Source organism: Meles meles, chromosome 21 (assembly GCF_922984935.1).
Source record: "Meles meles chromosome 21, mMelMel3.1 paternal haplotype, whole genome shotgun sequence".
NCBI lineage: Eukaryota > Metazoa > Chordata > Mammalia > Carnivora > Mustelidae > Meles > Meles meles.
Window position 1 is genome coordinate 42,488,095 of NC_060086.1, and position 20,075 is coordinate 42,508,169.

At 66.6% G+C, this 20,075-nt stretch overlaps 1 protein-coding gene, 1 long non-coding RNA gene and 1 other non-coding gene across 5 annotated transcripts; 2 read left to right on the forward strand and 1 right to left on the reverse strand.

Moving 5' to 3' along the window:
* Positions 1–106: 106 nt before the first annotated feature.
* On the reverse strand, positions 107–16,958 carry TRAF7 (TNF receptor associated factor 7). Of its 3 annotated transcripts, none has more exons than XM_045992535.1 (21): positions 16,812–16,958; positions 9,845–9,961; positions 9,565–9,622; positions 7,841–7,932; positions 6,087–6,203; positions 5,667–5,759; positions 5,417–5,450; positions 4,638–4,821; positions 4,408–4,536; positions 3,512–3,729; positions 3,363–3,436; positions 3,041–3,089; positions 2,834–2,961; positions 2,584–2,666; positions 1,864–1,903; positions 1,656–1,772; positions 1,441–1,563; positions 1,116–1,235; positions 880–1,011; positions 671–790; positions 107–494 (listed from the first exon to the last, which is right to left on the reverse strand). In XM_045992535.1, exons 2-21 carry the CDS (start codon positions 9,923–9,925, stop codon positions 480–482), a joined length of 2,007 nt encoding a protein of 668 aa, XP_045848491.1. In that variant the 5' UTR covers positions 9,926–9,961; positions 16,812–16,958; the 3' UTR covers positions 107–479. The 3 variants fall into 3 exon arrangements, with proteins under 3 accessions (XP_045848491.1, XP_045848489.1, XP_045848490.1); XM_045992533.1 differs by having other exon boundaries at positions 4,402–4,536; XM_045992534.1 differs by lacking the exon at positions 16,812–16,958 and adding an exon at positions 11,855–11,991 and having other exon boundaries at positions 4,402–4,536.
* Positions 16,959–17,050: 92 nt separating this feature from the next.
* LOC123933416 lies at positions 17,051–17,913 on the forward strand. The gene is made up of 2 exons (XR_006816597.1): positions 17,051–17,466; positions 17,687–17,913. It is a non-coding gene; the product is annotated as an uncharacterized LOC123933416 (long non-coding RNA).
* LOC123934322 lies at positions 17,504–17,586 on the forward strand. The gene has a single exon (XR_006816787.1). It is a non-coding gene; the product is annotated as a small nucleolar RNA SNORD60 (small nucleolar RNA).
* Positions 17,914–20,075: the final 2,162 nt, after the last annotated feature.

Consider the following 20,075-nt stretch of genomic DNA (forward strand, 5'->3'; position numbering starts at 1 on the left):
TTGGGACCCCTCCCCAGCCTCCCCCCCCGCCAGCTGCTGGTGCCTGGGTGCACCAGCCTTCTCGTGTGGCCTCTCCGTCACCCCACAGACGGTCCCCACTCACAGCCACAGTCTGTGCAGCTTTTATTTCAATCAGGAAGTAATCAAATCTATATACAGTCTAAAAACAGTAGAAAAGGTGAGTAAAAAGGCCCACAGCCCACCTGGGGTGGGGATGGGGTGTGGGCCGGGTGAGCATCGCACCTGGCCCCCAGTGAGAGGGGCTGGGCACTGTCCTGGCAGCGACGATCACAAGGCCAAGCGGCGGGAGGCTCGCCGGGCACAGGGCAGGAAGGGCTCTGTCTAGCAGGGTGAACCTGCCCGCCTGTCCCCGCAGGGCAGGCAGAGACACGCCCCCTCCCCGAGACTCCTCCCGTGGTCAGCCTGGTGGGGACCGGCCTGGGAGGCTGCAGCGGAAGCCAAGATGGCCCTGCGTTCTGTCAGCACGTCCAGACCTGCAGAGGAAGGGCTCTGGTTCAGGTGATCCTTTGGCCACGCTGCTGTGTCCCCACCACCCACCACACACACCTGCCCTCCCAGTGCCAGCTGCCTGGGGCTTCTAGCTCCTCTGCCCGCACCCCCTGCTCCTGGCACACAGCGCCCCGGGGAAGGCCTGAGCCCAGGCCCTGACCTTCACAGTGCTATCCACGGCGCCCGAGAAGAGCCGGCCCCGCGACACGGCCAGTGCGGTCACGCTGCCTTGGTGACGCAGCAGGGTCTGCGTGCAGATCATGTTGTCCATACTCCAGACCTGGGGGCACGTGGAGCGTGAGCGCCCGGCCGGGCCCAGCCGCCCGCCCGCAGCGCCCCCCCGCCCCCCAGCGCTAGGCCAGCACGCACCCTGAGCGAGCGGTCATAGGACGCACTGAAGACTTTGGTCTGGTCTGGCGTGGAGATGACTGCCAGAGCGTACACGGTGCCCACGTGGCCTGTCAGGGTCCGCACCTGCTCCTTGGACTCGATGTCCCACACCTGCAGGAGTGGCGCAGGCAGGTCAGGGCCACAGGCTGGGGAGGACAGGGGCCCAGGGGGAGGCCCAGCCCAGGGGGATGCCCGGCCCTGGGCGTCCGCCTTACATGGATGAGGTTCTCGTAGGTGCCACAGACGATGTGGTGATTCGTCACTGCAATAGAGTAGACGCTGCCGCCAGAGGTCTGCAGGACATGGATGCAGTCGAGGGTCCGGATGTCCCAGATCTACGGACAAGCTCAGGCCACTTGGTCCTAGGCCAGGCACCTCACCCCCAGGGCCTCCAAGGCTTTGGACACCGGGAGCAGCCCACCCATCCCCTGGGAAGGGTGTGAGGGTCTCCCTGCCCCAGCAGCGAGGGGACAGTGGAGGAGGAGCCGCCCAGGGGCAGGTCTGGACGGTCCCGGCACAGGGACGGGCCCACGGGCCCACCTTGATTGTCTGGTAGGAGCCGCTGTACAGGTAGCTCTGGGCGGCCACCAGGGCCCGGACCCAGTGGTTGAGCCCCGTGAGTTCCTTCTTTAGCTTCAGTTCAGTGCCCACGATGTCCCAGACCTGCGGGGGCGGCCATGAGCGTGGGCGGGGGGGGGGGGCAGGCAGCCAGCCCCCCGATGCCCCACGCGCGGATACACGGCGCCCTGCCCGACCTTGATGGCCTTCAGGGAGCCGCTGAAGAGCATGTTGTGTGAGGAGACCAGCGTGCACACCGGGTTGTCGTGGGCCCGGATGGTGTTCACCTTCTGCAGGTTCTGGATGTCCCACACCTGGCAAGGAGGAGGACGGAAAGCCTCAGGCCCCAGCGAGGCGGCAGGCCTGGCTCCCCAGAGCACACCCGCCCGCCGCGGCCCCACTCACGATGATGGTACAGTCCGCGGAGCCGCTGTACAGCCTGCACCTGTTGGAGGGGAGCCGCGGGGTCAGGGGGGCGGAATCCGCCGTCCTCGCCGACGCTGCCCGGCCTGGCCGAAGGAGCAGCCGCCACCAGGACCCGACAGCTCAGAGCAGCGCCAGGGCTGCTCCCGCTCCCTCGGATTTCCTGTCTCAGCGAGGAAACCTTGGGAGTCGAACCCTGGCCCCCTACCGCCTGCCTGACAAGTGTCCGACAGGGAGCTGGGAGGTAACGACTCGTTAGTGCTGTTGGCCGGCAAGCCGCTGCGTTCTGGGAGCGCGGTTCTCTCTCTTTATCTCTCACGCTCGTGTCCGTAACATAGAGCCTCACGACAGGAGGGAAGGTCTAGAAGGGGCTATCCTGGGGGCGAGGGGGTAGCAGTGGTCTTGTTCCTGAGCTGTGCCCAGGGCTCTGGCCAGTGAGTGGTCGCTGAGCTCCTGCCCCTGCTCGGTCCTCTGCTGCCCCAGGCACCCCAGGGCCGGGGCTACACCTCCTAAATGTACTTCTAGAGAGTGGGAGGGCCCACGTGCCACCAGCCCTGCTCGAGGGTGAGGGTGCCCCACAGGAGGGGTAGACACAGCCCCATGAGAACACACGTGACCACACAGGCTCGGCTCCTGGCCCAGCGGGTGGCAGCGCGGGGTCTCCCGTCCCTGGCTCTGCCTGGGCACCGTGGCCACACTCACCCTTGGATGCACAGGGCCAACACGATGCCGTCGTGGCCCTCGAGGGTCTTCTGACACTTGTAGGTGGTACACGTGTCCCACACCTGCAGAGACCAGCATGCGGGTGGGTCCCAGCGGGGTCAGCCCCATGGAGGGGCAGCATGGTGGGAATGGGGATGGCAGGTGTGCTTAGGGAAAGCCCTGCCCACAGGTAGGCCAGAGCTGGCAGGGGTTGCATGCATGCCTACCCTCGAGGCAAGACCCCACTCACCTTGATGGTCTTGTCAGAGGAGCCGCTGAACAGCAGGTCCCCCATGGAGTAGACACAGAGACACCAGACTGGACCCTGGTGGCCCACGAAGGTTCCTTTGCACTTGAAGATCTGCTGCGGGTCATAGGCTGCGGAGACGCGAGGAGCCAGTGAGGGCCTGGAGGTGCTCAGGGGCAGCGGAGGGAGCAGCCCCAGGCCTGTACTCACATCCTAGGATGCCCATGTTCAGCCGCGCGTTGATGTGGGACAGCTCATCCTGCCAAGGCCAAGAGCGAAGGGCATGCTGGCTGTGGCTCGGTGGGCCGCCTGCCCCCAGGCCGGGCCCAGGGCCGGGGCACAGGCGCTGCAGCAGCAGCCTTCCCCAGCAGAGACACCTAACTCCTGCCAGGGCCCAAGCCGAGGGGCGGTCCTATGGCCCTGCCCGCGGGCTCCACGCACTTGGCCCCGCCCCTGCAGGAACCCGCCCCCACACGTGGTCCCGCCCCCACACGTGGTCCCGCCCCCACATGTGGCCCTCGGCGGAGCTCACGTTCAGCATGGACGCGTCCCTCCGGAATTCCATGAGGTCCTCGCTGAGCTTGCTCTGGTTTTCGTCTAGGACATCTGAGAGGCCAGAAAGATGGTGTCAGAGAGCAGGAGGAGGGGCCGCAACCCCGCCTCTCTGGGACCTGGCCTCACCGAACTTGAGCTCCAGGCTCTTCTCCAGCTGGTCAATCTTCTCCGAGAGCTTGCCCAGCATGGAGCGCAGGAAGGCGATCTCCTGGTCTTTCTGGGCCAGCGCTACGTGCATCTCGTGGAAGCGGTCGTCTGTCTGCTGCAGGAACTCCTTCAGGCCCTCAAAGTGGCATGTCTCCAGGTGCGTCTCATAGGTGTCCTGGTTCCCAATGAAGGTGCACCTGGAGGGACAGGATGACTGCCCTGCCCACCCATTCACCCGCCTGCCTGGTGGGGCCCTCCCCTGCTCCCCGCACCCCAGGATGTCGAGTCCCACTTCTCTGCCAGTCCTCCCCACGCCGGCTGCCTGCCCATGCGTCCTGCTACCGCTCAGCACCCCGCAGGCCGCTTTGCAAGGAAATGTCACTTTGCTACTAATCAGAGCTCTTCAAGGGCTCGCCCACAGCCTCTGCCAGCCTCCCAGACCTGCCTCTTCTCCGGCCCGCCACACTCGGCTCTCCTCTCCGCCCGTGTTGGCCCCCACGCTGCTCCCGGGCTCCCACGCACATATGTATGAGTCCTCAGGGCCCGCCTCAGGTCCATCCCTGCCCCTGCCCCAGGCTCCCCGACCGCTGCGAGCCCTCTGTGCTCCCGGTGGGGGCTCAGGGCTCTCCTTCGCCGCACCTGTACCTCAGTTTGTAATTACAGGGATGGTGGTGTGGCTCCCGCTAGGGTCCGTCTCCCTGGGACCCTGGCTGTCTCCCCAGCGCTCAGCACACAAGCGGATCTCAACAAAGGTTTGCTGAAGGAGGGACTGTGAATGCCAGCCCAGCCCCCCAGCCCCCACCCCCCACCGTCCTGCCTCCCGGCCCCCAGCCCGGGGCGGCCCCCCGCAGCCCGCCCCGCCCACTCACCCGTACTTGGAGTGGGGACACTTGATGTGCTCACACTCCTTCAGGTGGGCCTCCAGGTTCATCTTGAGGAGGGGCGGGCAGCTGGGGTTGTTGGGGCATCGCACAGGCCGGTAGTCGCAGCTGCCCTCATGGTCCCTGGGGGGGGCAGGGTATAGGGGTAGGGTTGGGGGGGGTTAGTGCCCCCCATGCTCTGTTGCCCCTGGGCAGTGGGGACAAGGGCCGAGGGGATCACTTACTTGCGAGCGCTGAGCTTGATGGTGAAGGGGCACCCTCGGGGGTCCACCTCAAAGACGGGGGGCTTCCCACTCCCTGCCGCCCGGCAGCCGTGCCTGCAGTGGATGAAGAGCTCCCCGATCTGTTCAGCGACTGCGATGTTGTTCACCACCACCGTGAGCTTGGCGTGGTCCACGGGGCACTTCTCTGCAGGGGAAGACACGCTGACCCCACCCTCCTCCCCCACCCCTGGCAGCTCTGCTGGGAACACAGGGGCCGGTCTGTGCTGGGAGACATCCCCCCGTGAGCAGCTGGTGGGAAACTGAGTCCTGATGTGGCAGGCCTGGAACATGCTGGGTGGACTGACCTCCGTCCGGGGAGACCCCCCCAACTCCCGGTCTACCTGCCCCACTGAGGTGCCTGGAACAGGAGGAGTACACAGCTGGGCCACTAAGCGTGACCACTGGGCGAGCAGGAGGTGACTCAGGAGTCTGGGACAGGGCAGAGGGAGCCAGCCCGGGCCCGGGGTGCCAAGGCTTGGGACGGTGAGGTGGGCGGCTCTTGCCAGAGACAGCAGCCACTCTGCCCCGGGGCCCCTGAGCTGTGGGTCTCGCTGCTCTGCCCGCCCATGTGTGGAGCCCGGCCCACAGGCACGCAGGGCTGCTGATGGGGGCTGGACTCGGGAGAAGCCAGCGTGTACCAGGGGCCCCATCGGTGCTGGGCGTGGGCCGGGACCTCCCCGGAGGGATCCCCCCCAAGCCGGGTAATGAGGTGGTGGGGCCCAGGTCTGGGAGGGCCTTACCTGACTTCAGGGCGCATCGTCGACAGAACGTGTGCTGTGGAGACAAGGGGTGGGCTTGGGCCATAACCACAGAGTCGCCCCCCCCCCCCCGCCCCGGTCTGTGTCGCCGGCAGGGGCCACCTGCTGGGCGGCCACACCAGGCCTGGAACGGAGGCCAAGGCTGCGCAGCAGAGGGGCCGGTGTCTTGCCTGAGCCTCGTGGTGGTGACAGGCCAGGAAGGACCGGGCCGGGCGGGCCAGGGCAGCCTTACCCCGCACGTGGTGATCACGGGGTCCTTGAACACGCCGCAGCAGAGCTGGCAGCAGAGCTTCACCGAGGGCTGCTCCGCGAACACCAGCGGCTCCTAGAAGCGGCCGGGCAGGGTGAGCGAACGCAGGCGTGGGAGGGAACGGGGGGCGCCCGACAAGGGCCTGCTGAGGCCTGGGGCTGGGTCTGATCGAGGGCACCGGCCCTGGGCTATCACTGCGTCCTGTCCACCTGCGATGGGGACCGAGAGGGGACGCCACGCGGGCTCCACCCTCACTCCCCAGAGCCGGTGTCGGGGAGCCCCCGGGCTGGGAAGTGGGAAGAAGGGGCCTGGGGGCTAGGCCGGATCACCCCCTCCCACAAGGCCCCGGGGGGGACGGTGCCGCTGCCAGCGGGGCCACCCTGCTGTGGCGGACACACCTACCGGTTCCTCCTCCTCCTCGGGCAGCGAGAACGTGGAGCGCAGGGACATGCTGGACTCGGAGTGCAGAGAGCGGACGGAGATGGCCGAGTCGGAGCGGCGCGGCGTGCTGATGGGGGGCTGCGGGGCACGGGGGCGGGTGGCCCGTCAGCCAGTGGGCAGGGCAGAGCCCCCGGTCCTGGCGGGCGCTCCCTTGGCCCCGCAGGGCCACCGCGTGTGCCCGGGAAGTCCGTGTGGTGTCCAGGCCCCGGGCCTGCCCAGCGGTCCCGGCCCTGTTGCTGGGCCACCCGCGCACGTCTGCCAACTTTCTTTGTGTAAATGGAGAGACTTCCTGCTATTCAATTCCAGGAGGACTCGCTCGCCTGGCCTGCTTCCTGCTTCCCGTGAGGGAGTGTGGGCTGCACACGGGGCGCCTCCATCAGCCGGGCCGGGGCTGGCCTCCCTGCCTGGGTGGCTACAGAAGGGGATGGCTGGCGGAGGCTTCGGGCTCCGGGTCCCCTGGGGCTTGGCTGCCCATCTGGCTTCCTTAGCCAGGTGCGCTAGGCCAGGCTGATGAGGCTCCCGGGGAAGGCAGGGACGCCCCCCTGCCCCCCGAACCCTGGCCCAGATGCTGGAAGCAGGAAGCAGGGCCACGGGGGCCTGTCTCTGCCTGAGCCACTGAGGGGAAGGATCCGGGGGAGCACGGGGTAGGGGGGACTGTTCCTTCCCCCTTATTGGCCTAGAACCCCCAGGAGAGATCCTGTAAGAGCAGCTGCTCTCCACCGTCCTCCTCTCCCACTCAGAAGCCTCCTTCACGAACCACGGACCTCCTGCCTCCACACTCAGCCACGGGCCCAGCTGCCCCTGTCCAAACCTCTCTGGGAGGCCGGGAAACCCCCTCCCCACCAGCCGCAGGCGAGTCGGACGGCCCGCACGCGGAGGCAGGCAGAACCAGAGGGAGACGCATCTGCTTCGTGCCTCGAGAAGACCTCGTGTGCTGCCCGGCCCACAGCACACTCCAGTAACTAAGACCCGTGTTTGCTCGTGTTAAGTTGGAAATAAGGCCTGGCAGCCCGGCATGCGAAGACTTGGGGTCTGGGGGGCTGGCAGGGAAGGAGAACCAGCTGGAGTCGGGCGGGCAGACACCGGTGAGGTCCCACCGGGGGAAAGGAGAGAGCAAGGCCAGGGGACAGGTGAGTGGCGGGAGGGCCTGAACCAGCCCTGGGTCCGGGGCAGGTCTTCCCCTCCCACAGCGGGCCCAGGGCCCCGACAGGCAGAGAACAGCCATGGGGACCCTTGCCACACGGTCTGGGCACTAACAGCGAGCCCGGTGCTGCACCGACTCCCTTCCTCACCCTGCCTCTCCCACAGACTTCCCATGCCCCACCCGGGCCGCCCACCCTCCAGTCACCTGCTAGGGCCTCCTACCGCCACCCTGCAGTCCACCCGCCTGTCCTCTACTCAACAGTAGAGGCGGCTTTAAACAAAAACCTAATCTCGTGACAACTTTCCGTGGCTCCCACGGCTCCAGCCTGTGGGCCCTGTACAACCTGGCCTAGCTGCCCTCTCTGGCCGCTTGTCCCACGCAGTCCAGCCACGGGTGCTGAGGCCTCAGGGTGTCCGGACACACCAGCCCTCAGCCTCCGCAGCCCACTCTACCCGGTGGGGGTGCTGCCTCCCAGCTGAGCCTTCCCCCTCAGCTACTCCTGGGACTTGGCCGTTGAGAAGGACGACAAAGCGGGAGGCCGTGGGGAGAGGTGGTCGCCGCACAGACCTACCATGCTGTCCTCCTCATCCCGCGGGGAGTAGGCGAGGCTGCTGGAGGAGGACGGCGTCCGGCGGTGCTGTTTGTACGTGCTGGTCCCATCAGCTGCCGAGACAAGAGGGCGGGGACGCCATGAGTGCTGGCCCACCGTGGTGGGAGGTGGCCCCCTGGACAGATGGGCCCAGCAGGGGTGGGGGGTGCTGATCCCAATGTGGAGCTAGTCCTCTCCAGGAGGTCTCTTGCCTCCCCGCACTCCCACGGTCTCCTCCTCGACCTGAGGGCCGCTGGGAAGCCGCTGCCCCCAGCAGGGGCCTGTGTAGGGCAAGGTGTAGAGCGTGAGCTGCCCGAGTCCCTAGCCAGAGCCCCGGGGCCCCAGAAGGGAGCAGCCCCCGAGACTCAGATCCCCGGGCAGGCTGCGCAGAGGGTGGGGGGCAGCACTGCACCCAGCCCGATCCCGGGGTCACCCTGCACCCGGCGGAGGCGTGAGACCAGCACCTGAGTGATCACAGCCGTGGCTGCTTGCTGGGAGCTTGGATATCGTCTGCTTTGCCCTCGAGGAAACCCTGCTGGGGGCGGAGGGCTCTGAGAGCCTCACAAAGGGGAAAACGGAGGGACAGGGAGGCCTGAGGCCCCTTGGCTGGTGTGTGGTGGGGACACGGAGACAGCCCGCTGTTGGGCTCGCTGAACTTCCACCTGTTGCCCTGGCCAGAACCTGGAACCGGCCTCGGGCCTTCTCAGAGCACTCCGTCGAAGGCGTTGGTGAGGGGTCCACGTGGGAGCCCGAGAACCTTCCTTACAGGCCCTGCAGGCGCCAGCCTCAGGTCCCAGCCAGACCCAGACATGACAAGCAGCCCCAAGACCTGGGGTCCTGATTCAGGCTTTGAGCAGCTGCTCTGTGACTAGGCCTCAGTTTCCCTATCTGTAACGTGAGGGGCCAGGGGACGCCACTGTTCATGCCCGGCTCTGACCCATCTCCTCCACAGGGGGATTGGATGGGGGGGCGAGAGCCTGGGAGCCGGGACGCCAGGCCGGGGAGCTGGGCTGCTTCTGAAAAGGGCTGAGGCGTTCAGGAGAGCGCCTTGGGCGGTGGGATGACAGGGGACATTCGTTTCTTTTTTCAGAAGAGAACACTGAAGAAGAAAAGGCACTTTCAGAGCGTCTGGCTGGAGTGAGCACAGGCACCACCCCGCCGGAGGGAAGCCCGCGAAAGCTAAGACTCTAGCTACAGAGTGAGGAGGAGCACACGGAACCGGCAGAAGGACACACTCTGTCTGAAGTCTGCCCAGCCCCACGAGAAGGGGCCACCCCACCCCCCGGGACTCGGGAACGTTAGCTCCTGGGGACCTTGAACACACAGCCCAGCGGCGGGAGCTGGCTGCAGAAAGGACTCCTGTGAGTACTTGTTACCTACCCATGCCCCGTGCCCCCCGCTTCTGGCCTCTCGGGGGCTGCTAGGAGCCTGGGGCGGGGAAGACCTGGGGCTCACTAGAACAAGGGAAGGATGGTGGGGGTGCTGGGGAAGTCTGGGCAGCCCCCCCACCCCAACACGGATCGGAGAAGGGCCTGGAGAAGGGGCAGGGACGGCAGTTTGGAGGAGGAGCCAGGAACCGGCCTGCGGACTCCCGGCCACTCCCCAGCACCAGCCCCCAACTCACACCCCTGCAGGGCCCTGGCTGGCAGGAGTCTGGGGCGCCCAGATTCTGCACAGCCCAGACAGGCCCGGGTTCGCACGCTCACCTTTCGTGATGGTGGTGACGGCCGAAAAGGCAGGCCCAAAGGTCGTTTCCATTCTGGTCTGGAGAGAGAATGCAGGAGACTTGGCACCGAGCCCCAGAGAGGACGGGGACACGCACAGGAATGCGCACGGACACACTCTCCCGCCGATGTTCCCGCGTGCATGGGCGTGTTCACAGGGACAGGTCACCAATATGCCTGCCCGGCCTTCCCACAGGCCCTCCGGGTGGGGAGGGGACAGCTCTGGAGGCCGGGGGCCCACAGCCATGAGGTCTGCTCTTACCGCGGCTGTGGCGTCTGCGGCGGGAAGGTCGGCAGGGCCCCCCGAGAAGCGGTTGTAGCGGGCCTTCTTGCCCGAGCTCATGCTCTAGAGGGGTCTAGGGTCCTCCGGCCGCGTCTCCTGCGGGGGTGGGGGCGGGCTTCAGAGATGGTGGCCTCGGCCAGACGCCCTGCTCTGGCTGGTCCACGATGGGCACACTGGCCCCCCCCCGCCCCGCCACCACGCCCGACAGGAAGACAAGAGCCGGCCGTGTGGGCAAAGTCCCTTCCCCTCCCACCCGAGGTGTGCAGAGCCCTGAGGGAGGGAGGAGGCCCGGGGTGTAGGCGGCGGGGGGCACTTCACCTTCCTTTAAGGCCTAGCCCCGTAGAAAAGCCACCAGCACCGCCCCAGAGGTGGAGAGCCCTCAAGGGGCTCCGTTGGGTCCTCTGGGTCTGAGGGCAAGTGTCCGGGGCCAGGCCTGGTTGGTGGTGTGGCACACAGGGCGGGATCAAGCCCCGTGCCCCTTTCTTGTCAGGGCAGGTGTGATCGGCCCAGAAAGCCCCCGTGTGCCGGCGGAAGGACAGCGGCCACGCCCCAGAGAGCCTGTCAGTATGCACCGGGGCGGGCACTCAGAGCCTCATGGCACAGGCCAAGCCATTTTCAGGCAGGAGCAGGAGGTGCGAGCCCTGACTCCTGACCTTGGGCAGGCCTCTCCTCCGGAAACGGGGGCTACCCTCTGATGCCCCAGCTCGGGACTTGGGCTGAGATAGCAGGGAGAAGGCACAGGGGGACTCCTCCTGGCCTCTGAGAACTGCCCCCCCAACGACACACACATACACCCGCAGAGGGGCCTGGCTGGGCCCCCGGAGCACTAGCGGCCAGAGCCGCCCAGGATGCGGTCGGCTAGGGAGAGCTGCTCCTTCGCGGGGGGAGTGCCCACCTCCCAGGGCCCCTCCCAGTGTCAGGGTCTCCTGCTGCGGCCCCCAGTCAGCTGCAGGCACCCCCCGGAGGAGGAGGGCCACACACCAGGCACCCAAGTGCTCTCTACCTTGAGAGACCGGCGAGCAGCACCCCCCACGCCACACCAGAGGTTCGTCACCCACCACCCAGCTCGGCGGTGAGAACTGCACTCAGCAGGTCCCGAGGAGGTCAGCGGTGGGGCGGGAGGGGTGTGGCAGGCCGGGCCCATGCTGCAGTTCGATGCTGAGCCTCCCACCCTGTGCAAGCAGGCAAGAGACACGCTTTGTGCCCACCCGGTATAGGTAAAGCCCGTGGCTGGCTCCAGCACCTTCTCCGCTGGGCCCCGGGGCCCTGGCCCGGCTCCCTCACATACACACGCCAGAGCCGCTCAGTGGTCCTCCAGGCCGGCCTGTGGGTCCACAGGGAGGGGCTGGCCCTCTAGCCCTGTGTCCCCACACTGCTCCGGAGCTGTCTGTCACTGCCCGCCCTGCCCCCACTGCCTCCGCTCCCTCCCGCCTGCCCCTTCAGATGTCCCGGCACTGCCGACCTCCCGGTCTTCTGGACTCAGGCCTCCAGGGGACAGCGGTCAGCCAGGGCTGGCACAGCCACAAAGCACCAATACCCCCCCGCCCCGCCCCGTGCTCGCAGTGCCCAGCGGGGGTCTGGCTAGATAGAGGGACCCAAGAGGTTGGCCGAAGCCTCGCCCTCCTGCCCACCATGCCCCAGGCTGGGAGGGACTCAGGGGAGTTGGCTGTGTGTCCCAGACCAGGCTGTCCAGTAGCTTGTCCTCTTGGGGGCAGGGGGAGAAGCAGGGTTCCTGGGAGTGGGCAGCATCAGGCCCTTGGACAGATGTGGGAATATGGCCTGTCCATGTGCCCCAGCTCCAGTGGCCCTGCTGTCTCCAGGCCAAGCAGGAAATCACGGGGGCCACCGTGGCCGGAGTGAGGTCCAGACAGCTCGGAGGAGCGCTAGGACTCATCTCTCGGGAAGCCTGAGGTTTGCTCCAGCCTCGGCACCACGGGGCGTGCTGGGCGGAGGGGGGTGCTCACGGGGAGGCGGCTGGCCCACACTGACCTGGATTTCACAGCCCATCTGCCCCCTCTGCTGCACGCTCCCGAGGCCCAGAGGCAGCAGCTGGGAGAACCCGCGGTCCAGGCAGCCGGGGACCCCAGCAGGGACTCCCCCATGGGACCACGGCCAGGCCACCAGCCCCCCGTGGGGCCTGCATGCCCATCGCTGTGGTCAGAGACAGCGGGTGTCTGGCGCTCCCCCAGTCTGAAGTGAAGTAAACAGAAAGGCACGCAGGGCCACATGCAAATCGGCTGGAAAGTCCCCTGACAGCCAGCAGCAGCCCTGGCCGCCGACACACCGCAGGGGACTTACAGGCCTGGCCCAGGCACAAAGCTGAGCTACGGAGAGAGGGAGGGAGCTGCTTTCCCATTTATCCGTTTATGTAGGTTGGCACGCGCGGCCTGCAGCCAGGGATCCCAGGTGGGCGGGACCCAGCTGCAGGCCACGGCCCCTCCGCAAATGTGTGTCTCTGACTGAAAGGATCAGATCCTACCACCATGGGATTGAGCAAGACGCCGGAGCCTTCGGCCCGCTCCCCGGGGGGCTGCATTTCGCAAGAAGAGTCTTCCCCTGGCGTCCTCCAGCTCCGTAAGCCCAACGCGCGGAAACACAACAGCGCAGCTCCTCACCCCCCTGGCGGGGCCCAGCAGTGCTGCGGGGTGTGCCCAGCCCCCTGGGGGATAGGCCTCCTCACGCCTCCCCAGCAGCCCCCCCCCCCACCAGCAGGTGGACAGGGTGCTGTCAACTAGAGAACCGGACTGGCCCAACCTGGGAAAAGCTGTGAGCTCGGGCTGCCAGGCTCAGCTGGGGTGGGAGGAGGGTGAGATAGGCTGTCTCCCCCCCCCCCCCCCCCCCCCGCCCCGCAGCTGCCCTCCCCTCCCCAGCTGAGTCCCCACTCTGCCTGTGCCCGGTGCCTCAGCAGAGAGCCCAGGGGAGGGAGCCAATGATTCCAGCTCTTAGAAACCAAAGACCCCAGGTCCTGGTGGAGATGGGTCTGCATGCCTCAGGTGAGGCTGGTGGGACTGCGGTGCCCATGGGCGCGGAGGGTCAGTGCAGAATCAGCGTCCCTGCAGCCCCTTGCTTGAGCCCACGGTCAAGGCCCAGGGATCTTTGTCCACCCACGTCCATGTCCAAAGGGCTTCTGGGGCCCTAGGGTGCGCTCCCTGCCCGATGAGGAACTAGGGATGCACCTACCATGCCCTGGACTTCCCCACCCCCAGCTCCTCCTCGGGAAGGCCCCTCTACCAGCCCGCTTCCCTGGGCAGCGAGCACCAGAGGGCAGGCCAGCTCCCTGGGGAACCCCTCCCCAGCCCACCCCCTGGACAAGTCCTTACTCTTGGGAATGTGGGAACCAGGCCCCCCAGTTTGGTCCGTGCAGCTGTCAGTGAGGGAATGGGGGGGGGGTGGCCAGAAGCAGGTCCCACTGGGGCCAAGCCCCGCCTCGATGCGGCTCCCCCGGTGGCCCCAGGCAGTGGGTGTGGTGGAGTCTCCTGAACAGCCCTGCTGAGCCAGCCAGGGGGCAGGCGCGCCCCAAAACCCCCATCAGGCCACACATTTGGTGGTGACTGCTCCAGGGGGGACACTGGGGGCTCAGGACACCTCAGCCCTGCCTGGCACGGCACCGTGGGTGGCCGGCTGGACTACAGCCAGAGCTCCAGGGCCAGCCCCTTGTATCATCACCCACGGACCACCCAGCCCCTGGGTCAGCCCCTGCCCGGGGCCCCTGGGCCCAAGCCCAAGCTGGGCTGCCAAATCCTATAGAAACAGGCCGCGTTGCCATAGCAAAGCCCCATACGCTTCTCCAGCTGTTCCCTGATGTCCCCTTTGCGTGGCTTTTCCATCCCAAACAGGCAGGGTGTGATGTCAGGGATCCCCTAGGCATTTCAGCAGGCCTCTGTCTGAGGCCGCCCCGGCCTCCCTTCCCTCCCAGCACGCAACCTGGGCCTCTGCCCTCACCCGCCATCCCAGCCTCTGTACCCACTGTCCTAATCCACAGTGGCCTCAAGGTTGCCAGACTGGACAGCTGCTGTGTCCTCTGCCCTCCATGTAGCCTCTCACCTTGCCTACCCCGGTCCAGCCTCTCCAGCACCCATGGGCCCCTCTGCGGGAGGGAAGAGCATCCCTCCTTTAACCCTCGACTCAGCCAGGGGAATCCCTTTGCCTCCCCACTGGCTCCCTGGGGCCAGACTCATCTTCTGCGCTTTCTCTCCCATACAGAGAGGCCTGAGCCTGGGGGAGTCCGCTCTGTATGACTCCTGGAGAAAGGGGCTGGCCAGATCCAGAGCGGGGAGAGAGCATTCCGGGAAAGGGTGGTTTGGGTCCTTTCGCAGCACCTGGCTGTGGGGGCCACCAGTCCCTCACACCATGCAGCCCAAGACATGCTTCCCATCTGTGCCCCTGCAGACAAAGTTGGGCCAGACCCTGAGCTGGAGGGAGGGTGCGGGCAGGTAAAAGTGGCCTCCATAACCAGGTGCATTTCCCGCCTCCCCCCCCCCCCACCCGCGAGTCTAAACCTGTGGGGACCAGTCCTGGGGCTCTGCCCGAGAGCCAAGCGGCCAGCAGTGCTTCAGGCCCAGGCTATGTACGGCTCCAGGCCACCCTGACTGTTCCTCACCACGCCCAGTGTGGTTTCTGTCTCCCCACCTTCCTCTTCCTACTTCCCCGTAGGAGCTGTGGCGTGTATACAAAGTCACAGGCCACAGCCTGGCCTGGACACGCACCAGCCCACTCCACTGTCCACCCGGTGCCCTTCCAGCCCATGCTGGGTGGGGCACCCCCACTCCTGCGTGGGTGCTCCTGGGCTTGGGTCACCCCCCAATGAGGCTTCCAGACAGCAGGCCTCCCCCTGCTAGGGACAGTCAAGCCCCAGGTCTGCAGGTGACATTAGCATCAACCCCGAGGGCCCCTTTCCCCCTTGGTCCGCTCCACCTGACTCCATGCTCCTCCAGGGAACAAGCAAATGCCTTCTGCCAAAGGGCGAGAGCAGAGCACAGAGGACGCCGGGGGGCATCTGTGGGAAGTGGAGGGCTTGGCAGGCCCCTCTACAGTAGTACCTCCCGCATAAGCCAGCCCCAAATCGAGGAGCCCACCGTGCACTGAAGCGAGCCCCAGGCCAAGACGAGCCGGCGGGGGGCGGGGGGGGGCAGCCAAACCACTGCACCCGGGCTGCCGGGGGCCACCCAGCCAGTACAGGCCCTTACACCCTGCCTCTCCCACTTCCTGAGTTGTGCGCTCCCAGTCCGGCGGCCCGGTTCACACCCAGGCGGCCCAGTTCACACCCAGGCAGCCCAGTCCCCAGGCTGGAGCGGGGGCGCGTGCTGACAGCCGAACGTGAGTCTGACCTGGAGCTACGGGACCTGGAGCTACGGGACCTGGGAGGAGAGACAGAGGCTCGGGAGTACTGGTAAGCCCCATGCGACCTACCAGAGGCACTTTTCTGGGGGTTCTTGTCCCAGCTAAGTCGATCCTTCAGACTCTGACCTGTTGCACCCATTTCCAGACATACTGTCACACACGGCCGCAGTGGGGGTCACTCCACAGAAAACCCTCGGAAGGAGGACCTCCCCTCCTTCTCAGCCGGTTATCTCCCCCATCCAGGCCACGCATACCCCCATTCCCCTCAGCGGGAGTTTCCGACGTCCGGGGAATAGGGCAGCCATACCCTACAGGAGCCACGAGACACGGGGACTGGGGATTCCATGGAGAAACGTGAATGCCCAGAGCAGCTCAAGTAGGGATCTACGACAGAGAGGTAGTATCTGCTACAGGCCTTCAGGGAGGGGGTGTGGGAAGGGAGAGGCTCAAACAGAAGGAATGAGGAAGAGAGGCCACATGCTTGGCAAAGGCCAGGGGGTGGGCAGCCCCAAGGAGAGGGGCCCTGTGCGTGTGTGGGGAGGGGTCTGTGGGATGGAGAGAAGGGCGGACAGATGGTCTGGGCAGCCTGGAGCTCTAAGCAAGGAGGCAGCGAAGTGGTGGGGGGGGAGCTCCAGCCCTAGTCTCCACCCGTCTCCTTCCAAAGCAGGGTGGGATCCAGCAGAAGAGCAGACTCAGCCCCAGCTCCATGTCCAAGCGGTTCATGACAACGGGAGCCAGACCCAGTGAGCGGTGGGAGCCTCCTCCCCCTCCGGCTTCCCCACTGAACCCCAGTTCTTCCTCCACACACAGCCAGGGGCTCTTTGCCAGCCTTCGGCCTGCTGCTGGCTCTCCTGTGTACAACCCCTGCACCCGCACCCCAGCCTGGCACCCCAGCCTGGCGTCCGGGACTCCCCTCTCACCCCTGCCAGCACTCACTGGCGCATCAAGCCCTTTCTAACCCCGGGGGCCCTGGCACATCTTGCTCCTTCGGCCAGGCTCGCTCTCCCAGCAACTTCGCGAGCCAGGCTGGGGCTGGAGGCACCTCCCCCTCACCAAGCCACTCAGGAGCGCCCAGCACTCCCCCTCGGCGTCCTGCTCCTTTAAAAGCGCCCGTCGCAAGTCCTTGGGCTCCCGTGCGTACTGTCCATCGCTCCCCGTTCCGGATCCTCGGGTCTCGAGCGGGGGTGGGGGGCAGGACTCCGACCCCCAGGAGACGCTGGGCAATGTCTGGAGGCGCTTCGGGTGGTCACGAAGGGGGTGGGGGAGGTGACCGTGTCCGGTGGGTGGAGAGCACGAAGGCAGCTCCGCATCCACCAAAGCTCCGCGGGGAAGGCTGGGCGCGAAGTGTCAACAGCGGCGGGGCTGAGCAAAGCCGCCGCAGAGGGACGGCCCCCGGGACCCGGGTCCCGCCGGCGCTCCCCGGACGCAGGAAGCGGGAATGAGGAAGGAAGGGGAGAATCGAGCGACCGAGCGACCGACCGACGCGCAGACCCCGGCCCGCGTCAGCCCCGCCCCCCCAGGCCCGATCCCTCCGCGGACCCCGGAGCGCCCACCGCGCGGCCCCGAGGCGCGAGCCCCAGGCCGGGCGCGCCGCGCGGACACTCACCCGCCCGCGGCCGCCCGGGAGCGGCAGCGCCACCCTCCCGCTTCATCGTGCTCCCGCGGCCGCCAGCCGGGAAAGGGACGGGAGGCGCGAGCCGAAGGCGCTCGTGCGCTGCGCCCGCCGGGACTTGTAGTTCCGGGATTCTCAATGCCTGGCGGGCTGCATCACGCGCGGCTCCTCAGAAACTACGACTTCCGGCGGCTCCGACGTCGCAGGGCGGGATTGGCAGCTTTAGAATCACTCTATGTTGCAGGTCGGAGTCTGATTGGCTGTTTGCGGCTGTCGCTCACGATGATGTCCGATGGCCCGTTGCAGAAGGGAGTCGCTCCGCGCGTCGGGCCGGGGAGGACCGGAGCATATCAGCGGTGAGGGGGGCGGTACTTCCTCCAGAGTGGCCCAATCACAGTGGAGGGCCCTTTCTATAAAAGCTTGAGCCTCGCGCGACGCCGTTCTTTTGGGTCGACTGCCGGTCGGATGTGATTTCTGCTGTAGGCGGGCTCCCCGGCCCCCGCGTGGGTGCGAGGGGTCCCGCAGGCCTGCAGTCCGGCCTGACGCCCATCCGCCTCGGCGTCGTTCGCGTCTTCTGGTTCCTGCCTCCCCACCCGTCCCCCGCACCGAACCGGGAAGTCGGACCCTCCAGACCGCCGCCTCCGTGCAGGTGAGGCTGGGCGGGGCCTGCGCCCCTGCGCGGCGGGAGCCGGTGATGAGCTGCCGAGCTTCTGACACCTCGTCTGACAGCTGCGCTCGCAGTCTGCTGACCCGCGCGAGACTGAGGCTTCGCGTGCGCCGCGCGTGCTGGCGGGGGCTGGGCGCGACCCTGCCTCGGGCGGGGCGGGGAGGGGGGCTCCGCCGACGGTGCGGCGCTGTGTGCCTTCCAGGGCGGCGGCGCAGCCGCGGACGCCAGCCGCAGCCTGCGGGGGAGGCCGGAGCCCGGCGCGTCGGGAGCCCGAGCAGGAGAGCCAAGTGGTGAGTCGGTGGGGGCAGGTCGGTTGCCCCGCGGGGACTCCGCGGGAGGGACGAGGAGGCCGCGTGCGCGGAAGCAGAGATGCCCGAGCTGCTCCCCTGGTCCGGGCGCCCTGGCGTCAAATAAACGTGGTGCCGGAGACCTGCGAGTGCCGCGTGGTTCTTGGTCGGCGTGCGGTCCGGACCGGGAAGGCCACCCGCGGGGCCGGTCGCAGCCCCCGGTCGGGGGGACCCTAACGCAGGAGGCGCGCCCTGCCTGACGTGCACCGTCCCCGCCCGGATGCCTGTCGCCGGGCCCAGGGGCGGGGGCAGGAGAGGACCTGGTCCTGACGGGGCATCACGGTAGGGCCCAGGGACCTGGACCCAGAGAGACGCACCCACTGGGAAGAGAGGGGGACCCCGATGACCCCCTGGAGACCGCTCTGGTGTCACAGGTCCGAGTTCCTGTGCAGGGAACGTGTCAGCGTGTGGAGTGGACATGTGCGTGGGTGCACGGTCCGGCCTGACTGCCCCCAGGCGAACTGATTCTGAGACGCCAGGGGCAGCACCCTTACGCTCCCCGGAAATCTGCGGAGCCCGAGTGGGCCTGTGCGATTCCGTGGTGAGCGGCCGCACTGGAATGGATTCCGAGTGTAAGTCAGCGCTGACCCCGCCACGGCCAAGCCTCACCCAGCTCCCTCGGGTCACCGCCTGAGGGGCATCTGGTGGGTCTCCTCACCACCGCGGGTTCCCATCGAACCCACCCCGTCTCTGCGTCACCGCACACGGGAACATCACCGTGGGATCAGGGCAGAGTAGGGTCTTGAGAGCGTGATGAAACATCTTAAGGGGTTTTCAGGAGATGAGTCAAAATGAACCCCAGCAAATTGGGAGCCCTGTGTGAGTTGGGGTGGCCCGCGGAAGGGACACTGGACGTCCCGACGGTTCGTCGAGTATGGCGAGTCATAGTGGGAGAACCAGGACAACTAAACTCTCCCCCTGGGGTGTGATTCACTTGAAATAAGCAGGGACAGGCCAGGGTCCGAGTCGCCTCATCCAAGTGGCGCAGAGAAGACCCAACAGAAGCCCCACCTCACCCATCCTAGCCAGAGATCCCGAAGATGAACTGACCTCACCCCCGATGTATGCAACCCCAAGGCCATCTGCACCTGGCCCCCCAGTTCCAGACATTCCACTGCCATCCGTCTCCCCCACTGTCCCCAGGCCCAGAGGATCCACTCCCTCTGGGACCAGCCTCCAGGCCGTGCCCCAGGCCGGGAGCATGCGCTTTCCAAATGCAGGTATGAGAGGCGCTGGAACCCAAGAGGCATGATTGGGATGGGATGGGAACCGGCCTTGCTATGGTGTATTGCCAGCCTTCCTCCACCACCCACCTCCTCAGCTGGAAAGCTAACACCCCGCCCTCCCGAGAAGCCACAGGCCGTGGTAGACCTCGTGCAGTCCCCTTCCAGACTCCTGGGCCACTTTGGGCGGGCTGCCCACAGTGAGCACGCCCTGTTTAACAGAGGAAAGGAGAGTAAGGGGAGGAGCATGGACTAGCGGGAGGCGTCAGCCCAGCCGCCTGGGCTAGAGCTGCTGCTCCGGAGCATCGCCCAGCACGGGACTGCACCACGGATGAAGGGCAGGCCCGCATCCGCCGGTGCCAGGAGGCCCTAACCCTCTGGGGAATCCAGGCAGGAGCTAAGAAACCCATTACATGACTAAGGTATCCCAAGTCACCCAAGAACCAGGGAGTCCCAGGGGACAACCACGAGAGACTGAAGCTACCAGATGTGGACTCCATTTGACCCAGAGGCCCAGGAAAGCTGCAAATGGTAGACCCCTCCTTCGTGGCTCAGGGTGCCCCCGACATGCGAAAAACTTGCAACCTGGAGGGTTTCGCTGGGACAGATGAGCATCACCCAGCTAAAAGAGGCCGCCGGTACGGTCTGCACGAGCAGGGAGGTCACAGCCGAAAGGGAAGCTGAAAAAAAAGTCAGCCTCCCTGCCGTCGTCCTGAGGGGAAAGGACGATCCTGCCCAGCCAGGTTCAGCCTGCCATTAACACTCTACAGTGACAATGGGCCTGCGTCTGTAGCAGACGTGGCCCAGGTCTAGACCAGATCTCAGCATCACCTGGAGGCCACACTGGCTACAGGCCCCAAAGTTCAGGGAAAGTGGAGCAAACGAATTGTACCCTCACGGAGACTTTAGCAAAGTTTGTCAGGAAACAGCTCCTGTGGCTGGACCTGGTACCCCCAGCTCACTGCATGCCTGGGACACTGGGTTTCTCCCCTTCCTAGTTAGTGTACGGACGCCCTCCCCG